Source organism: Coptis chinensis, chromosome 1 (genome assembly GCF_015680905.1).
Source record: "Coptis chinensis isolate HL-2020 chromosome 1, ASM1568090v1, whole genome shotgun sequence".
NCBI lineage: Eukaryota > Viridiplantae > Streptophyta > Magnoliopsida > Ranunculales > Ranunculaceae > Coptis > Coptis chinensis.
The window spans coordinates 44675409-44697126 of NC_141456.1; the positions used below are offsets into that span (position 1 = coordinate 44675409).

General features: G+C 36.1%; 2 protein-coding genes across 7 annotated transcripts; one reads left to right on the plus strand and one right to left on the minus strand.

The window, feature by feature from the left end:
* Nucleotides 1-1907: 1907 nt before the first annotated feature.
* LOC147524225 (uncharacterized) lies at nt 1908-2546 on the minus strand. The gene has a single exon (XM_086573960.1). The coding sequence runs from the start codon at nt 2544-2546 to the stop codon at nt 1908-1910; it is 639 nt and encodes a 212-aa protein (XP_086430086.1).
* A 13450-nt stretch (nt 2547-15996) lies between these two features.
* LOC147524226 (CBL-interacting protein kinase 31-like) lies at nt 15997-20424 on the plus strand. Of its 6 annotated transcripts, XM_086563127.1 has the most exons (6): nt 15997-16287; nt 16494-16572; nt 16704-16793; nt 17629-17724; nt 18604-18700; nt 20212-20424. In XM_086563127.1, the coding sequence occupies exons 2-6, from the start codon at nt 16501-16503 to the stop codon at nt 20220-20222; spliced, it is 366 nt and encodes a 121-aa protein (XP_086419253.1). In that variant the 5' UTR covers nt 15997-16287; nt 16494-16500; the 3' UTR covers nt 20223-20424. The 6 variants fall into 6 exon arrangements, 3 of the variants coding, with proteins under 3 accessions (XP_086419253.1, XP_086419246.1, XP_086419249.1); XR_015196908.1 differs by having other exon boundaries at nt 16494-16617; nt 18604-20424; XR_015196907.1 differs by having other exon boundaries at nt 16494-16617; nt 17654-17724; nt 18604-20424.
* The last annotated feature ends 1294 nt before the right edge of the window (nt 20425-21718 follow it).

Sequence of the window (21718 nt, forward strand, 5' to 3'; positions counted from 1 at the left end):
ATGTTAATTAATGAGTTCGCCATGCACCATGGGTCGTGCCATAAAAGAGTATGTTCACCTGTTGTAATGATGTATCTTAGAAGCTTCATAGCATTTTTTATGTTGTTAAGTATTGACCTCCAAATCTAAGAGCAATCCCTAGGCACAGACATGGACCAAAAGAAGTTTTCTTTTATATGTTCTGCCCAAGTCCATGTGATCCAAATCCCTGAATCTTTGCATGCAATCTTATAAATGAGACCACAATAAGCTGCTCTATTCCAAATGATGGGATCCTGAATCCCCAAACCTCCCTCCATGACTCCATCTTAAGGTATTGAATATTCTCCCTACTAGATTGATACATCTTTTTCCCCATTTGTGATCCACTCTATAAAAATTTTGCACAAATCTTTGCAATCTTGACCAAGACACCTTGTGGAAGAATAAAGGTTTTGGCCCAGTAAATGTGGAAAGAAGCTAGGGCATAAATGATTAGTTGGAGTCACCCAACATGACTTAGAGTTATGTTCTTCCAATTCTCCACCTTCATAGTTGTTTTCTCAATTAGAGGCAAGCAATCCTTGATGCTAATTCTTGTCGAAACCAGGGGGACGCCAAAATACTTTACAGGAGGAGAGACAAGTTGCATGCCCAAAATATGAGCAAGGTGTGTACCATCTTGATGAGAGAGACCACCAGTGAGAATAGTGGACTTATGTAAGTTCATATGTAAACCTGTTGCTCTAGTAAAATCTTCAAGAATAAGCTTCAGAGCCCATATAGAATCCTCGTGACCTTTAATGAATATAAGTACATCATCAGCAAAGCAGAGATGAGTGACTTTAGTTCTCTTACATGATGGATGAGGCTTAAATACCCTTCTTTGCAATCTAGTTTGCAAGAGAGAGTTTAGAGTTTCCATTACTAGCACAAAAAGGTAAGGAGACATAGGATCACCCTGTCTCAACCCTTTCTTTCCTTGAAAGAACCCAGTGGCTTTCCATTAAAGATAAGAGAATAGAAAGGTGTAGTGTAGCATACTTTAATCCATGTTATAAGCTTTTCCGGAAAATTCATTTTGTGGAGCATGAATAAGATAGCATCCCAATGGATAGAATCAAAAGCCTTCTGCAGGTCCACCTTAAGAGTGCATCTGGGAGTACCATGTTTCCTTGAATAACTTCTGAGCATCTCATAAGCTAAAAGCAGATTGTCTTGAATGCTCCTACTTGGTATGAAAGCGGATTGACTAGGAGCCACTAAGTCATGTATAACATGCTTAAGTCTGTTAGTGATGACTTTAGTAAAACATTTATAAATGACATTAGTACAAGAAATAGGCATATAATCCCCTACTTTCGATGAAGGTAGAATTAATGTATTTGGGAATAATAGAATGAGAGAACATGTACTTGATTGCCTTGATGAAGTCTTCTCCCACAAGATTCCAGCATTTTTTGGAAAAAGAATGCATTATATCCATCTGGTCCAGGTGCACTATTATCCTCAATATCAAAGAGAGCTTCAATGATTTCAGATTCTGAGACCTCTAATTCAAGGGCTACATGTTGATGTTGTTGTAAAATGCCATTTACTACCAAGTCTTGAAAGAAAGGAGCATTTACATCAGAATCATCTTGGTGACCCAAAAGCTCTGTGTAGAAGTTAAGGAACTCATCTGCAACCTGCTTAAAATCATTGAATCTTATCCCTTGAGAATTCTCCACAGACCAAATACAGTTTTTTCCCTTCCTTTCTTTTATTGCATTAAAGAAGTAGGCATTACATCGATCTCCAAACACCATCCAATCACAATCAATTTTTTGTTGCATATCTACCTGCTCCATCTTTGACAATTCAACATAAACTCTATGAGCCTCTCTCTCTTTCTCAACAAGAACAGTGTTAGGAGAGTCAAGTTGTATCTATTGCTGAAGATCAAACATGTCCTTTCTTGCTTCAAATATTCTTTCATGAAATCTAGAGAACTTGCTTTTAGACCATATCTTTAAAACTTTCTTCAATTCTGAGAGCTTAGAATAGAGAATGAAAACTGGAGTACTATAATATTGTTTATCCCACACAGTTTTAAGGACATCCTGAAAGTTAGTATGCATGAACCATATATTACAAAATCTAAAAGGGAAATGGACCTTCTTAGAATTGTACCATTGTACTAGCATAATAGAGTGATCAGAAATGCCAAGTGGAGCAAAGATAGCTTCAGAATTGAATTTGGAGATCCATGTAGCATTTACTAGCACCCTGTCAATCTTGGACATCTTTCTATTTAGACCTATAACATTGTTTGACCAAGTGTAAAAGAGCCCAGAGAACTTCAGATCAAATAAACCTGTGCTGACTATACAGTTCATGAAGTCTACAATCTCATTTGGATGAATGGGTTCACAACCAAATCGTTCATTTGAGTATATCACATTATTGAAATCACCCATGAGACACCATGGCAAGGATATAACAGGCTGCATGCTTCTCAAAATGTTCCAAAGAATCTTTCTATGTTGAAGCTCATTACTAGCATAGATAACTGAGAGTTCATTCATTGTTAAGGAGGACAATACCTTAACTAAAACATGAATATGTTGTTTACTCTCTGCTATTTTGTTCACCTTAAGGTAACTGGGACCCCAACAAATCCACACCCTTCCATGAGGATCACTATCATAATTATCAAAAGAATACCATCCTGGGCAGCATAAGTTTCTAATGAAATCAAAATGATCCTTTTTTACCTTAGTTTCAATCAATCCGGAAAAACTTAAGTGTTGTTCTAGTCTAATTTTATTAACTTCTTTGGCTTTCTGTAATGAGTTAATCCCTCTAACATTCCACATAGCGATATTATTCATCATTGGGAAAATTATGATGTGGATTTCTTACCTCCCCCCTTGGGCCTTCCTCTAGTATTCTAGGGATGTCCAAACGGGTACCCGACCCGGCCTGAACCTGACTTTTTGGGTTTTGAACGGGTATCGGGTTACCTAAACCCGAACCGATTTTTAGCAGGTCGGGTATTTTGTTAAGAAGTGTGACCAAACCCTACCCTAACCCTATATTTCGGGTACCCATCGGGTTCGGGTTAGGATTTCAGATAGGATAAAACCCAGTATAAATGAAGAAAGAAGACAATACGAAACTTTATTTGAAATATATATTTACATTTTATTCCTTCTTCAGCTATCCACCAATCTTTCAAACAAAATAAAACTTCTAATGAACTTGGAAGTAATTATCACCTATACTCGGACATAATTATTTGATATGATTTAAAAAAAGATGGACTCGGAATGAACTATAGACACATGATCATGTGCAATTACTGAAAAAATTGGAAATTCTGATATAATTTTTTCATAATCCAATATATTAAATAACTCATCATTGTAAATATGAATGAGATCATAATCCAAATATTTATCTAACTCATTCTTTTATATGAGATTAGTAGTATGCAATTGAAACTGGATTTGGGGTTCGATTTCTGTCCGGGTTCAATTTCAGATTTTTTAGCCCTTTTAGGGCTAAATTATTAGGTCGGGCTCGAGTCGGTCCGGGTTTAGAGACTTTGACCAAACCATACCCTATATATTTCGATTTGGGTTCGGGTTCGGGCAGGGTTCAGTGTGGGTATTTTGTTTAGGTTTTGGGCGGGTTTCGAGTTTCGGGCGAGATTGACATCCCTAAGTATTCTTCTTTTTTCTTGTTTGCCGACTTTCTAGTGGAGTAGAGGAAATAGGAAGCTCGGACAATTTCTTAGTCTTTACGATTATCCCAAGTTGAGGAGGAGAGTTCAACATTCCAGCAACAACATGCTTTTCATCAGAAGGATCATTGTGATATGAAAAATATTCATTTTCAATCTCTTTTTCACTTGCTGTGTTGCTATCTTCATGATATTGGCTCCTTTTCTCTACATAATGTCTTTCCCTCACTACCTTCAATAAAATCTTCATCACCATCTGTAGTATAGGCAACCATTTCATTGTTGTCAAATTCTATTCTAACTTCTTCAAAAGGTTCTTCGAAAGTTTTAAGTTTGGTGATTAGCAGAAAAAGGGACTACATCCATATTGTTCAGTTCCTCGGCGTGCTCTGCATCATCAGTATGATCTACCACTACTAAAAAATTGACATTTCCCGACGGATCCAAAATAGATATGCCTACGGATCCAGTCCATAATTCTATTGCTGATGTACAATATCCGTCGGCAAAAAAGCCCAGGCCCGTCACAGCCAACTTTTCATCTATTCCAACCCGGTGACGGTTTTCTTAGGGATCTAATCCACAGCAAATTGAACCCTAAAATCCCAAATTTCTTCTCGGTGGCTCTATTGTTCTTTAGACAATAAAAAAATTCAAGAAACCGTCGGCTTACATTTAGAAGCTGAAAATCTCCCCAAAAATTTCTTCTCGATTGGCTCTATTGTTTCAAGAAAAGAAAGTTTTGCCTTAATTTTTTAAGGCGGCGATTCCGCGATTCATTTGTGAGTTTGAAGGCGGTACTTTTCAATCTCAAACTTGATTATTCAATTATTTAAAATGAATAAACTTTAAATAGTTTGGTTTTGCAACTTGATTTTCTCGTCTAGGTTCGAGTGATTATTCAATCTCAAACACAAACTTTCCTTTCTCTCTCTGCAATTGTGGTAACCTTCTCACTTCTTAATTTGGTTTAGTATAATAAAATCGATTATTTGTTTTTCCTTGGCATGTTTTAATTCTGACTTCTCGTTATCTTTGCAACTTTATTTTGATCATCTCTCGGCTCCTTGTAGAAAGCGGCTGCAACATGGATCTGATTTTATTATAGCCAATACTTAAACACCTGAAATTATGTCTTATTTGCAAGAGTTGTAGTAAGTAATAATAATGCATACTAGTTCCTTCCAATGACCTCCGTTGAAGAATACCTCATCATCTTGAAGAAGCGAGCTAGCGAACATTATAGGACGATGCAGTGCAGTTGCATCCGACACAACAAATGTCTGTTGAAGCGAGGCCAATGCATCCTTCAGGTCTTGTGAGACTCTAGGACCACTAGATTCAAATCCATAACTTGATTCTTCGGATGTCCTTATGCATCCCTGTTCTGTTCTGTTCTGTTCCTCTCTCTTCCGAATTCTTACTTTTATCACCCGATGACTTTACACGCACGGACTTAGTATTACCCTCTTCAGTATAATTTGGGTGCTTGATTTTAGTGGTTTATTTCCATTGATTTTATTACCGTTTTATACCGAATTTAATTGCTAGGACACTAGACGTCTTCCTCTTTAATGAGTTTTATCTCTAAGTAAATCTCTCCCCTCATTAAGCTCTCTTAAAAAACTAAAAGCCCAAAAAAAAAGCTCCCTCTCTTGCCGATTATTATCTATCCACTGCCGATTATTATTCATTACTTAAAACCACTACTATGAAACTAGATAAACTTGAAAACTCAGAAGAAGAAAATGGGAATAAAAAGAAATTGAGCTGTTTTGATGTGTTTGCTTGTTTGGGTGTGTTGAGATACTGGAGTGCTACTTCTAATATTATAAGTGATTGTGATGAAGTTTTCAATTATTGGGAACCTCTTCATTATGTGTTGTATAAATCTGGGTTCCAAACTTGGGAGTATAGGTATATTTTTTTTATATTTATTTGCATTTAATGTAGAAATTGGGTGATGGAGTTTATATTTGAATTCATGAATTTTTTAGCCAAGGGTATTTGTATGTGTAATGTTCTGTGTATTGCTTTTGTCGATATTATAAATGAGCAATCTTTATATACTTGTCTGAGTGTGGTATGGTTTGATATATGTGTAGTGCAACTAGAATGATATTTAATGGAGTGATCAATGTCTGTGAATGAGAAAGTATGCTAGTCTCGTGATTTTCGCCTATATAAACTAGTTCATCTGATTTCTTTGTGCCTAATTATTTGATTTGGTTGATGCTTCTTACATACTAGCTTTTCTTTGTTATATATAGTGGTATGGATGCTTTCGCTTCATCGATAGATAAGAGTTGGATTTCCTTAAAATATCCGGATAAGCGTTTTTATATTTGGTTTAGAGAAATTTGTGGAGTTCACGAAGATACACCATCGTAATAAAAAGGTCATACCCTGTCCATGTGGCAAATGCCTAAACCAAGGCCCGGCCAAAACCCATGATGACGTCAAAGTAGATTGTTTTAGGCATGGCTTTGACAAAACATATAATGTGTGGTTCGTGCATGGTGAAGTAGCACAAAATCAGTATGTTGAACAAGGATTAGGTTTTCGTGATATTGCATATAATGAAACGGACATGGCTAATGCCCTTAACACTGTGGTGGGGGAACTTGGTGGTGATAATTTGGATATGCTAATGGGAGAACATAATGAACAAAATGACTTATTTGAAAATGACTTATTTGAAGATGTTAAGTTTAGTTCTAATTTGCGTAAGGCGATGAGTGAATTGTATGCTGGAAATAAGGACTTCACCGTTCTTAGATTTGTAGTGAAATTATTTAATTTGAAGATCACACATGGGTGGACTGACCAAAGTTTTACTGCATTGCTTCAACTATTTCAGTTGGTGCTTCCAAGTGGGAATAACACACCAAAAAATATGTATCATGCGGATAAGATAATCAAAGATTTAGGATTGAAGTATGATAAAATTGATGCGTGCAGAAATGATTGTATGTTATACTGGGGAGACTACAAATCTAAGGTTTCTTGTCATATTTGTGGGGTCTCGAGGTTTAAAACTTTAAGCATTGAGGAAAGAAAGAAAGGGGTCAGGTCTGGTGCTGCGAAGATTTTAAGATATTTTCCACTAGCAGATAGGTTAAAGAGATTATATAAAGTGGATTGGGTAGCAAAGGCTATGCGTTGGCATTCAACTGGAAAGTCCCCTCCAGGTACTTTGGGGCATCCAGTTGACTCTGGGGTGTGGAAGCTAATTAATACACAATACCCAGATTTTGCTGCCGAGCCTCGAAATGTCCGTTTGGGGCTAGCAACTGATGGCTTCAATCCTTTTGGGTCATTAAGCTCATTGCATAGTTCGTGGCCTGTGATGTGTGTGACTTACAACCTTCCACCTTGGTTGTGCATGAAACCCCAATTCACTATGCTCACAACACTCATCGAAGGTCCAAAACAGCCAGGTAAAGATATTCATGTGTTTTTGCAACCATTGGTCAAAGAGTTGAATGACTTGTGGCATGAAGGGGTAATGGTAAAAGATGCATCAAAAGGAGACGTATTTAAAATGCGGGCTGTTTTGATGTGGACAATACATGACCTTCCAGCTTATGGAAATATCTCCGGTTGTAAGACTAAAGGAAAACTTGGTTGTCCAGCTTGTGGTCCAAAGACTGCTTCTTTTTGGCTTCGCAATGGAGGTAAGCATGTGTACATGAGAAGCAGACGTTGGTTGCCTTTGTTAGATGAAGCCGAAATGATACAAGAGAAAGTACCTATGATAAAACTCAAGAGCTAGAGGAGCCACCAAAGAAGCTAACTGGGATCGAGGTTGATACTATGACAATGAACTTAAAAGCAAAAGTTGGGAAAAGGCAAACGAAAAACACAATGTTACCGAAAAGCGATGATAACCGAGAAAATGAAGGTGAATCGTGTTTTACCAATAGGTCGAGGATTCTTTGGGTTGGATTATTAGAAGTACATTCCAGTCCCTCATAACTTTGATGTCATGCATATCGAGAAGAATTTTTGTGAAATCTTGATTGCAATGATGCTTAATTCGAAAAGAGAAGACCAAGGATAATGACAAGGCACGCAAAGACTTGAAGCTTTTGAAAATTAAAAGGAGGTATTGGTTATCCCGGTGAATGGTAAAACTGTTTCAAGCCGGGAATTTTTGGCTTAACAAAGTGGAGAAGAAATGCTTTTTCTTGATACATTCTTAATCTGAGTGTGCCCGTTGGTTTTAGTAGTAATTGGTCTAATATTGTCAAGGCTGATTCAGTAGATTTAAAGGGATTGAAGTCACATGACTATCACATCTTGATGCAGCACTTGCTCCCGGTAGCGATTCAACATGCCTATAGAGATGGCAGCAGAAAGGAAGCTCGATCCATCATCAAAAGCATTTGTACTTTTTTTGGTGCTTTATGTGCTAGAACAATAGATGTCGAAACAATGAAAGAAATATGATTAAGACATTGTGTGCACTCGAGAGACATTGCCCTCCATCACTTTTTGTTATCATGATACATTTGCCCATTCACCTTGCTCAGGAGGCTCGTGAATGTGGTCCTGTTTGGGCGAGATGGATGTATACATTCGAAAGGTATTAGTTTTGTAATTGTTGTCTTGAAAATTCTGTTTCCTATTAATGTGATTCCTATAATGTATTCCTTGTCGTTTAAAGGATGATGAAGACTTATAAGGGATCCGTCTCAAACAAAGCACGTCCCGAGGGCTGTATTGCGTAGCGCTACTTGAAAGAAGAGACCCTTATTCATTGTGCAGGCTATAAAGGAGGGGGTGGTATTCTAGAGAAACTTGATAGGATGGCTGAAAATGAAGCTCCACTTGTACCTGATTTGTTTGATAAGATTTATGATCATACTATCAAGGAGGTTGGGCCAATTGGTGTGGGTCATGGCTATGGGTTAGAAGGTGTTGAGTATGAACAGGCACGGAATTGGGTATTAAAAAGCCATGCTAAATATGATTATTGGCAGGAGTAAGTATACCTTGACATTATTGTTTGGAATTGCATACTAGTTTAATCAAATGCAATTTCTTCTAACATGTTAAATAATGTATAGGAAGTACACCAAATTTCTTGAGGACCGGAGAAGAACCGGGAGGAAAAGGGCAGGCCATTTAAGGATACCTTTGTGTGATAATTTCACATCATGGTTGAAAACACAGGTTGAGTACATAGAGTCAAATGATGTCCAGTTCAAAGATGTTGTGAGAGGACCTACAGGTTTGGCAACAACATACACAAAGTATTGTGTAAATGGTTTTCTCTTTGTCACCAAGGATCATGAACTAGCACGAAGGAACCAAAACAGCGGTGTTAGCACAAGATGCATGACTACTTTTCGGTCTAGTGCTAAGGACAAATATCCAGTTGAAGACTATGTCGAATACTATAGTGTTCTTCGGAAAATTGTCCAGCTACAGTATCGAGAGGGATACAAGCCTGTTTTGTTCAAGTGTGATTGGGTAAAATGCTCCCAAACTGGTGTGAAAATAGATGTAGAAGCAAACCTCAAATTGGTGAACTTGTCTAACCTAATGAGTTCAGACCACATGGCTGATGAACCGTTTATTTTCGCGGAGCGTGCTGCACAGGTTTTTTATTCGAGGGATCCAATGGATCCTGATTGGCATGTAGTCATAGAGGTTCCAAAAAAGTTGTATTCTGATCATGATGAAGTGTGTCTGCTATCAAATGATAGAACGATAAATATTAATATTGATATAGGAGGGCCTTCCAATGTGGAAGCCGTGGAGGATGATCTAGTACCTAATGACCCAGAAGATGTGTTTGTGGTTGTTGAGAATAGGAGAAATAAAAAGAGACAAAGATCTAATAGACCTTAGACCATTTCTTTGTTGGTTATTGCATTATATAAAATTAAACTATTTGGTTATGTCCTTATGTCATTGGTTATGTCCTTATGTCATTAAACTATTATAATTGATTGTGAAGTGTCATCATGGGAGCAGAAAATCAGCACAAGTATAGGATTAATAACTTCTTTTTCCCTATGTTATGTTATTATAATCTTATAATTTGACTGTATGCTCTCTTTGAAATGTTTGTTTTTCTTTATTTTCTTTTGCTTTTTGCTTCATGAAATTCCACATTTTATTTAGTGAACATGGACACTCACTACTCACTTTGGTGGTTCAAACTCACTGGATGATGATCATTTCCAATGAAGACATGGGTAATTAATTTCAGTTTAACATTTAAGATTTCTTTTAATAATTATGTATGGTACAAGCTTAAAATGTTGTTTTTGTTTGTACAGTGATGATGCCACAAACATTCCGAAGTTCATCCGTAGCTGCATCTTCTAAAAAAAGGCCCTTCAATTGGCATCGAAGAAATTGAGGGTCAACCACGTCCAAACTTGTAATGCGAGACTAACCGAAAAGGCCAACCAGTCACACCCATAGACGTTGTTAGTGAATTTGGTACAAGATTGGGATACATTGCTCGTCGAGACTTTCCAGTATGCTATGAGGATTGGCGACATATTGGTAAGGATCTCAAAGACAAAGTTGTTAAGACTTTGGGACGCCAATTTGTGTTTGAATATGAGAAGACGATAGACACTGACTACACAAGGCAGAAACTGAATGAAGCATGGAAGAACTACAAGCACACGTTGTATGAAACTTTTGTCGAAGATGAAGATCCTTCCTTAGTGAAAGAAGTTGCGCCGCGTAACATTCCCTTGGAGGATTGGCACAAATTTGTTGATTATTGCAATACAGATAAGTTTAAGGTATGTGTCAATGTTTTAATAGGTAGTGCTTCATGTTAGTTTGATTTGACATTGCTTTAAATATGTAGGCCATGAGTGCAAGGAACAAACTGAATCGCGAGCAACAGATCATGCCTTCATCTCTTGGCAGAACTTCAGTTGCTATAGCTCGGAATGAGCTAGCTTTGGAGAAAGGTATTCCTGAATCGGAGATTACAAGGGCAGACTCCTATATGCTTATTCATAAACCAAAGGAAACTGTTCCACAAAGCCAGGAAGTATTGGTTAGTGTTTTAGTATGTATTTAGCTTATATATACATCTTTAGTTTAAAATGAATGACTTTCATCTTATTTTTGTAATTTTAACAGAATTCGATTAAGAATCACATCTCTGAGCATCCAGAGTCGCAATATGATTTGTCTGGAGACGCAATTGCTACGGTATAGTTGTTTCAATATCATGATAGGTATTTATTTTAGTTTTGGTACTTGTTATGAATTGCTCAATGAAAACAGGTGGTTGGGCCAGATAAAAGAGGTCGTTTCCGAGGTCTAGGTACAGGGGTTTGTAAAACTGTACTGCGAAAGGGAGACTCTTTGATGAAAAAGAATGATGGCTTGATGGAGGCAAATACTCTCCTTGAGAGGAGGATCGAAACTATAGAGGCGAATATGGATGCTAAAATGTCGAGGCACATGGAAGAGGTTAGAGGCCTGTTTATGAGCCTTCCGACGGACATAATCCCTAGCTGACATCAACTGTGATTCATATTGTTTCGCATACAACGACAGATACCATCACACACCAATCCGTCGCCAAAGGTGGCCTATATCGACAGATTCCATCACACACCCATCCGTCGCCAAAGGTGACCTATACCGACAGATAAAATCCCACACATAACCGTCGGCATAGATATTCTATACCGACGGATAAAATCTCACACATAAACGTCGGCATAGATATTCTATACCGACGGATAAAATCCCACACATAACCGTCGCTATGCCGACGGTCATTTCCGACGGTTTTTGTCCATAACTAAAGCAATGGCGACAGAGCAAATTAGGACGGCCTAGGGACGGTTTTAATCCGTCGGCGTAGCTTTACCAGGACGGTTTTTGTCCGTCGGTATATGTCAATTATTTTGTAGTGTACTAAGACACCAAATCAGTTAGCTTCTTGTACTTCTTCGTGTATTATAATCTGAGAAAGATCATGTATGCTGTTATGTTCTTTAGATAAATTCAGATCCTCCGAACCTACTGAAAGTGTTGGGTTCTGTACACCTTGAGCATCTCAAATGTTGCCTTCAGATTGTTCAGTGTCATCATATATAATAAGCGGAGTGTCTTCATGTTGTCCTTCATGCTCATGAATAGGTTGGCCCTGGTCATCTCTGTGACAACTCGTTTGCCTTTGAACAATATTCTTCTTTGGAGTCCATCTCTGCTGGGGTTTGCATTGCTGAACCTTTTGTACTCTACCTTGCTTTACTACCTGAGTAGTTGTAGCTTTCTCTGTCACAGGCTTGTCCTTGTTCTTATTCAATGGGCAATTTTCGTCAGAATGCCCAAATACGTTGCAAGCTCCACACTGATCTGGGATCCAATCACAGTCCAACCCAATGTCTTCCCTATTCCCTTCACCAAGATTAACTGGAATAAATGAAGGAAAACCAAAATTGATATCCACCACTATGCAAACCCTTGCATAGTTGATTCTTGTTCTCTTAGGCGTCGCATCGTCCATGCAAATAGGCTCACCAAGAAGGCTACAGACAAAATCAATCCCATTTTTAGTCCACAACTGTTTAGGTAAGTCAATCTTGATCCATAAAAGAAGGGCCTTTATTTTACTTCTATATCTTTCAACGGCTGGTGACCATGCTCTGCCTACAAATATTCTGCCTGCAAGGAAGAGAGGACCATGATCTATGACTGTTTTCCTATCTTCATCATTGAAGAATTTAAAGTAGAACAAGTCTTTGTCTGCTATCATGTCGAATCCCCCCTTTAACTTCCATTGTTTAGTCACTGTTGCCTTCACAAACGGATAAAATAGACGTTTTTCAATGAAAAAACCCACAACATGATCCTTCCAAAGTTCAACACCCTCCTCCAAAATACTCACTGGTACATCTGCTATACCATTAGTAAAGTTAGGAATTACCTTTTGGAGGTTTGGTTGGAGCCTTGAGTTTTTGCTAGAGGTAAACAAAGAGCTCCATGACCTCACTCCTAAAGAGTAAGGGCTTGAAGGTTGGACTTCCACTTGATCTGTTGTAGCCATATGAGAACTATGATTTTCAGGTAGATCTAAGATCCCACCATCTTCCATGCTGCTACTGATGTGGAGTCAACGACAGTCACCCGCCGGAGAACATCAGTCAACAGTTGCCAAAAGTGGTAAGTTTCCCTCCTAAAGGATGTTTCGAACAAAAAAAAGTAATAAAAGGTGGAATGACAGAACTACCCTCAGGAGTCACAATCGCCTCAGTATAAAAGGTGGTTGTTGGTTGTAGTGAAAGCTTAGATATTTCAATAGGAGTTTAGAGTGTTCATATTCAGCTATCTTAGTGGGGATCGATTGGTATCATTTTCCCCAATAAATCATTGATAGAAGAATAGAACGAAAGAGGTTCAAGAATAAAACAAATAAAGAAATAAGATTGAAGAAAAATATGAAAATGAAGATGAAGATGGACAGAAGGATAATAATGTTTATAAAAGATAATTTGATAATTGATTTGATTGAATAATTGGATTCCTTAAACAATTAACATTGACCTCCTTATATAGATAATCCAAACTTGATAACCAAGAAACCTAGACTTCTAAATCTAATTGAACTCAATAAAAGAAACTACTAAATCAACTTAATAATACTACAAATAAAAATACCTAAAAGTGGATCTTCTCATCCTACATCATTTTCCTCTTCTTTCAAACAACTCGACCTCGAGTTGATAATAAGAACAAACTAATCTTATTTGCTTAATAACATACTCTACGATATTTCCAATGTTTCTTTCGACTTCTTGGATGATATTTAGTTGGTCTTCTGCTTGAAGTAAACTCATGTCTAAAAGAAGCTTCAAACACTAACCATTTGCTCACAAATAAATTTCTTTTTACAAGACTTAATATGATTTTTCTTACGCTTCTTTTGAAATAATTGAAATAACTCATTAGAAAATCTATATAAGTTCATAAACTGAACCTGTGTATATTTAACAAGATCCTACAACTTTTCATAACATGTAACCATTGGTGAAGAAATCAATGCAAAAAGATCCTCATAAGCTGGGAATATTGAACACAACATGTCTTCCTATTCTTTAAAGAATTCTGCATGTTTCACCTTTTTTAACCAACAATTTTTTTTTGAAATTCTGGATCTTCTTTCCCAATATGTAGTATAATTTGTAATTTGTAACTGAGAACTAATATCTAGAATAACTTCTTTTGGTAGCCTAAAAACAAGTCTATCATCTGCATTGAGGTTTTCATCTTCATTACTTACCATACTTCATGCTCATATTCATCATTAACATCATGTTCCTCCTCTGAATAAGAAGCATTCACATAAACTTCATCCTGAATAGATTTTTGTATTTATGCTTCAATCGATTTCAATTGGGATGGACTTTCAAAATTTTGGATAGTTTTGTGAAGTGATGGTTTAATGGGTGGTATGATGGGTTTACGTGTAGGTGTAGGTAATAAAGGTATATATGGACTTTGGGGTTGATAATATTCCTTTATTGCTATGTGTAGGAAGTAATGGAGGTAGTGTTTGGGGAGGTTGAGGGGTGTTGGTGGAGGGTTTGGAGTTTCATATGATTGTTGATTGTAAGATGGTTGTGGCTCAGGAAAATATGGTAAATACAAAAGACGTAGTATTTTTGTCATGCAACTAAAACTAACAATTGGATGCTCACCGCTTTGTCGCCGTCTCTGTTGCAATTCATTCTAAATCGCATATGATTCTCCACGAATAAGAAGAGTTGTAAACAAAATCTTATTTTCATCCTTAATACTCTGTAATTGAATCAATTATTTGACGCATTCGAGCCAAAAGTCGATGTTAATTAAGTTGGCCATAAAAAAAACAATATCAATGCCATCACAACTTCCATATTTATTTGCACTTACATCTAGTTGTCATTGATGTCAATCACGGATTTCATCACTCTAAAAAGAGGTGAATGGAGATGTTGTCGGTACCATAAGACTTCTCAATTAAAGGCCATCTTCTACTAATGTGTTGCTCCATATCAAACTGAATTCCCGTCTAAAATTGGCACTCTGTAGAAAAATGCTTGTATATTTTTACTTAGAAATCCAAACTCTTATCCATATTTTTTTTGTTAGAAAGTAGACTCCGAGATCTTTCCAATAACATATAGTACACCACGAGACTCTAAGTATACTGTTCTGTAGGAATTTTTAAAGATGACAAAAGTCTAAACTTTTTTGTGGTGGTTGTTGAAATAAAATTGGTGGTGATGATGTGGTTTGCGGAAATGCTAGAGTTTTGTGATGCGGAAACAGTTTATGGTGGTGGTGGATCGCCTAAAAAGTGGGGCGCTTGATACCAATTGATGGGGAACAAGGGAGGTGATTCGAAGAAAGGATATGGAAATCTTTGATAGAAGAATAGAACAAAACAGATTAAAGAATTAGACAAATATCGAATTAAGATTGAAGAAGAAGAAGAATATTTTGGAGAAAGAAAATATTAGGTTTGGAATAATTTTGATAATTGATTTGATTAAATAATTGGATTCCTAAAACAACTAAACAACTAACATTGACCTCCTTATATAGATAAACCAAACTTGATAACCAAGAAATCTAAACTTCTGAATCTAATTAAACTCAATAAAGAAAACTACTAAATCAATTTATTAATGCTACTAATAAAAATACATAAAATCATTTTGTATTCTGCATTCTGCCAGGGGGGGGGGGGGGAGTAATTTTAACTTTGATGTGAAAATCACACTTTTGATCCCTAAAGACAGGGGCAGATCTAGGAGTTGGTTGACCGGGATGTCCCCCACCTTAACTTTGCTAATTTTTTTTTATAGTGATAATTGTTCATAATTTATACCCCAAAAAAGTTGAAAATAAAAAAATAGTGTAAATTAGTGCTATTAGTAGCCCCCTGGTGAAGAATCCTGCATCCGCCCTTGCCTAAAGAGTGCATGCATCTCAATTAGTAGAGTACACCATAATTAACCTGAGCTTTTAAATTGTTCAAATAAATAAATTAACCGGAGCTTTTTTCTACTACTAAATACCCTTGATAAAATATTCAAATAAATTATTCAATGGCTTTAAAAAGGACCATTTTGTCATTTTAATTTTTACTACCGTTTATATCCTTAACTTAACATAGGAAAAAGAGGGTGTTTGTGTAAATTCAAGTCAAAAACCAAATGCACCAATATATGAATTATACGTCTATATTAATTATTCATAAATTAGACTTTAATTACCAATAAATACACTCTGCTCCTTTCCCCTTCCGTCTCCCCTTTTTTGGTAAACAATAAAAAGAATACAAAAAGTTTTGCAACAAAAGTTAAGTTTCTCACTCCAATCTCATTGGCTTCTATTCAGATTTGGGTGCTCTCTTGGTTCCAATTACACAACAAGAAAAGAAGAAAAAAATACACAAACCAATTTCAGTTGAGTAAGAAGAAACATCACGCACTCTATCAAAGAAACTTTTTTTATGGGTATATCCAATTTATCCACTCTCTTTCTCTTTGCGGAACTGTAGCAAGATATTCGATTCTAATCGTCTTTTTTGGTCGGTATGTTCTGCTATTGGGTTTTTTTTTCAGCACCCTAATTTTATTTTGTGTTAAAAAATATTGGTTCCCATATCATATCAAATTATGTTGCTCCAGAGGTACTATTGGTTCCCATATCATATCAAATTTCTCTATTGTAGTTCTCTTTATTTTCTTTAGTTGTAAATAATATAACCTGGGAATATTTTGTCTATTCAATTGGGTAGGTCCTCAATGATAGAGGCTATGATGGGGCAACAGCAGGCTTGTGGTCATGTGGTGTTATCCTATTTGTATTACTTGCAGGTTGCTTGCCTTTCGAGGATTCTAATCTTATGAAACTGTACAAAAGTGAGCACTTTATGGACTTTAGAAGATCATATATATTCATGTTTTATTTCCATTTCTGTTTAATAGTTGCTTCTTCTTGCCTGCAGATTTCGATGGCTGAGTTTACTTGCCCTTCTTGGCTCTCTTTTAACGCAATGAAACTGTTAAGTAGAATTTTGGATCCAAGCCCTATAACTGTAAGTACTTATACCTACTTAGCTCTTAAAGCAATAGAAATTGGTATGGATCACATGCCTTGAGATATGTACGCATATCACATTAAATAAAAACTCCATCGGGAAAAAAAATATACATGTGTGAGTACCATTACAAGATTTTGTCAACATGTTTATATGCGTGTTTAAGCAACACCTGGACCATCAAGGATTTCTTATTTGAATGTTTACTACAGAGAATTTCATGAGAACAAGAGGTTATAAGGATGAGCAAACTATTTACCTTTTGACGATAGTTCAGTAAGAATGCTAATGCCTTCAGTCATATAGGAAATTTCAGTAGACTTAACCGTCCCCTCATAATCATTTGGATAATGATGGTTTTAAAAGGATTCTTATTATGATGCTTGGGACACTAAAAATTTGGCCTCTGGGAGGTTGATGCCTATAATCAGCTTCTTGCTTTGCAGAAATAATTCACAAAGATGCAAAAATGATTGAAAGGGTACATTGTATATTTATATCTTAAACAAATCTCAGTATGTTATTAGCTAATTTAATATTTTAACATACTGAGTTGCGTGTTAGATCTTACATAAGAGAGTTATATATGTTTCTTGAGTCACCAACCTATTTTGTGGCATAAGGATACCGTTTTTCACTCCATTCTTTGGTATTTGTTTTATTATAAATTTTGTTTTAGTATGTTACTGTAGTATAGGTGCGAAGTGCAATGTCTTGGAGTGAATAACTCCTACTACCAGAAAACTTTACCATCTTACATAGGATAGGATTTGTCGAAGGGACTTTTCCGGTATTGAGATATGCTTATCTTCCATTTGTTTTTACTTAATAGGTGTATACTTATTTTGAACCACCAGATATGTGTAAAAATTCAAGGCCGGAGCAAGGGCGTGGACCAAATCTTGCTCAAATTGGAGAAGCTTTTGGGGTTTGTATAAGTTCTCTTCAAGATTTGATAGTTAATATATAGAACTAAAAGTCCTAGATAATTTTTGCAAGCAAAAAATTTGTATATTTCGAAGTACATCCTGGCTGTCTAAAATGTATTTGGAGTGCCTTCGTTAATAGATTTAAATGATTTCATCATTGTTATGCCTAGCTTCTAATAAGTTGTTTTAGTTGGCTTGAAATTATTGCTACCTTCGGTCGGTTTAACGGGAATTCATAATTGTACTATTCTGGTAGTTAACTTGCCCACAATAAGGCTTTTTGGTTCTTATATTATGCTATGTTTCAAATGTTCAGTTGTTATTATATTTTTCTTTTTTTTTTGTTGTTGTTGTGTATATAGTACTGAATTCCCAGTCACCACTAAAATTTTTGTTAGAAAATAAGGGTTGTGTTAATGGGTGCAAGAAATTAATGAGTTTCTTCCTGAATATATAGTTAAGTTAGAAATCTTAGTCTTGCTTAAACTTTTTACAGACAAGCATCCTAGAAAACTTAGGCAACCCACTTTGTGAGTTACCTTAAGTAAGGGACACACTTTTTGTCTTGAAATTCAAAATACTACGTAAGTGTCATTGTTTGTACTCAGTTGAAATGTATGCAACTCATTGAGTTGTCGGATAACACTGTACTCCTCTAATTAGTTAACTTATTGACAGTGCGTAAAACCTTAAAGTTTTATTTTAATATCAATCATCTCTTGGTGGGGGAGTCGCGGAGGTGCTCGTGTTGTTTTTTTTATCAAACTAATTAAGCTTTAGTATATATGTGGCGCACTATGGCTGTTTAGATAATACATGGTCTTTTATATGGTGTTAAATATAAACCTTATGCTAACGATTTGTCTTTCATTGTTTAGCTATTTGGTGACAGTGTTGTACTCGGATTTTCTTGCTGGTGGGTTGAGATAAATTATGAGACTATGGAGATTGATTGGGTTCATATGAACTTTAAAGGTATTGTCTACTATTTGTTGTGGGTTAGCACCACTTTACTATTGCTTCAATAAATTTTTGTGGCGGCTATCCCATGGAATAGGAACCTACAATGGCAAACAGTGTAATACCATGTTTTTATTTGTAAGGATTTATTCCCTGAGTAAGTACAAAAATAAAACTTAAATGTACTCAAGGATTAAACTCTTAGGATTGCCATGGTTATTGCTTTGTGTCACTTCTTTCTAAGCTATGCGTAACCAATGTCGGCTTTTGGTGTTGTCTTATATAGAAAAGACTTGACTTTTGGTAAATAGTTCTAGAGTTCTTCACAACTGTTAATCGGATCAAAAGGATAAATTTGGAATTGCATCTGTGTTGTTACTCCAAATCTGAAATTACCCCAAAGAACTTCTCATTTAATGTAGAACTTCGTAGTAAAGCGATGTATTGAATTGTTTCTCAACATGAGCCAGACAACCACTACAATGACTATTGGGCTGATAATTCTTCTTGATTGAGAAGACATTAGTGTCTTGGTGATACTTATCATAGGATTACTTCGATTTTGATTTAACCCCTTATTTTTTTCCTTCCACATAACTTCAGTGTTTTTTCAACTCTATCTCCCACCACTCACCACCGGTGAATCATCTATAAATCCCCCTTTGAATATTGTATTCGGCTCTTGAAATCTCAATTTTGATTATATGCTTACAATATTGGTATTTGTGTTTGTTTTTATTATACAATCATCTTCTTATTTTTTCCCCATTTGTGTGTTTGTTCAACGTAGCGATTTGCTTTCAAAACCCCTTTCATGGCAATAAGTTATGTCTCAGGCATTGATTTAGCTGGCTTACATGCTAGTGTTTTTTATTTGGACTTGGTGAAGGAGACATTTCAATTTCTAATTTAGTATGCTTTATCCATTGATATTTTTTTCAGTCAGTAGGTATTTTGTAGGTGAAGAATTCTCATTTGTTATTGGACTCAAAGATTTTTAGAAAATTGCTGATTTTGATTTTGAATTTGATTTTATTTATTTATTCAAAATTGTTGAGCTACCATTGTTTGAACACTCTGGCCTTTTTTCCCCGAAATATTTGTGTGATTTTTTAAATAAAAAATGGAAGAAATGGAGACTCCAACTTCTATGGGATAGACCAAATTATAATGGTGGTTGTTTTATACGAACAACCACTTGAACTTCTCCCTGAAATTGCATCTTTTGCTACACTTTCCATTTACAATGAAGCAAATGCAACAAGAATATTGCAACAAGTAATTTTCGCTACTGTATCCCCCAATGACAATCTAAGTGCTATTGCTTAACATAATTGATAGTTATTTATCTATAATAACTATGCAAAATGCACTACACTGCACTTTCTTCTAATCAATTTTAAGATAGTATATGCTTCCTTTTGGTACTAGTTAAGGCAATTAGCTATCAGTCATACCTTATTTGGAGAGCTTCTAAACCTCGAGAAGATGGTTTCAAATCCTACCTTTATCCAATCTGTCTGCAGGTCCTTTATAGATTGTCAGTTGTAGTTTAAGGATCTCAAGTCTCTCCTTCTCCTTCCAGATTGCTTATTTTATAGAAGCTATAGTTAGTATAATTTGTTTTCCTTTCCTTATGTTTATGTATGGACAAAGTAATTATGAATTTATGTTTCTTATTAAAATGTAAATGAAGCAGTTATTCTTCAACTCCTATGTTTCTTCTTTGTTACCTACAGTCTTCATCAAATCTCAAATTTATAATGGACAATTAATTGCTTTTCTTTTCACTTTATTCTATTCTATTTTATGATTTTCAAAGCATTACTATCAGTGTGTTCCGCCATTGGAATATATGTACATAATGATATCTTATCACCTGTTGTCTATCGATGAATATCGACCTATTTATTTGTTTATTATCAAACTTTTAATATCTTTCTTAGGAATTCTACTCATTTAAAAGCTTCACTTATTAAGCTTGAAGCTAATCCAAGCAAACAATACGATCTATCATTCTATCCACACCAAATTGCTTTGCATGTGGATGACAAAAACGTTTATTGAATAAATGAAGTTAGGCCTTCCTTTGTTAGAAGAACCTGAATCTGAGCGTGTTGAATTGCCTTGAGTTTTTTTTTAGTACCTCCAGGACAGCGCGCGATATAGTATCTAGCTGTTTTCAGGTTTGTCAGTCTAATATTTTTGGTCGTAAAGTTTATTTCTTGGTTTGTATTTGTTAGCCAGTCTTCTCTTTTGAAATCATTGTGACAACCCTCTACAACCTCAGTTCAAGTTTACACTGTCAATAGAATTTCTAAGGATGGCAAATGACATGGTCTGGACTCGACAGATACTATGAAACGACAAGGTACAAAAATGAGCTAAACATTACCTCATAAGCCATAACTGAATTAGCAACTAACATACCATGGCCAATTGGCCACCTTGTGAGTTGCATACGTGGCATAATCATTTACTTTGAGTTGTTTTATGTGAATTTTAAGCTGTTATTATAAATTCTCATCTCAAACGACCAATTCATGCAAACTCCCCCATTCTAAATAAGTTGCTTGTTTTGAATACAGATTGGAACTTTTGGTACGTAGCTTAGTGAATAGGAAAATATTTAGGGAGTGGGTGATGTGTGTACCCTACGTCATATTTTCGGTCCAAAGTATACTCGGACTATGAACCGGGTGTAAGACCAGCGGCGGACCAGTTTGGGGGCAAACACTTTGGATAATCCGGTCCTCTAATCCGTTAGAGTTCACAACGGGTTTAGGGCCCATCCGGGTGGCCCAAGTTCATGGACCCAATCCGTCCGGATCATTCTGATCCAGTCACCCGATAAGATCCTAATGCAATCCGATAAGATCTTGCACAAGGATAGAATGGAATCTTAGAGAATGATCCTATTTTAGATAGAGTCATGATAGGATTCATGAAAGAATGCAATCTCCAAGAATCACTTTCTTGGCCGCCAAGGCAGGAGATTGCTATATATACGGAGGCTTCTGCATCCTCCAGAAC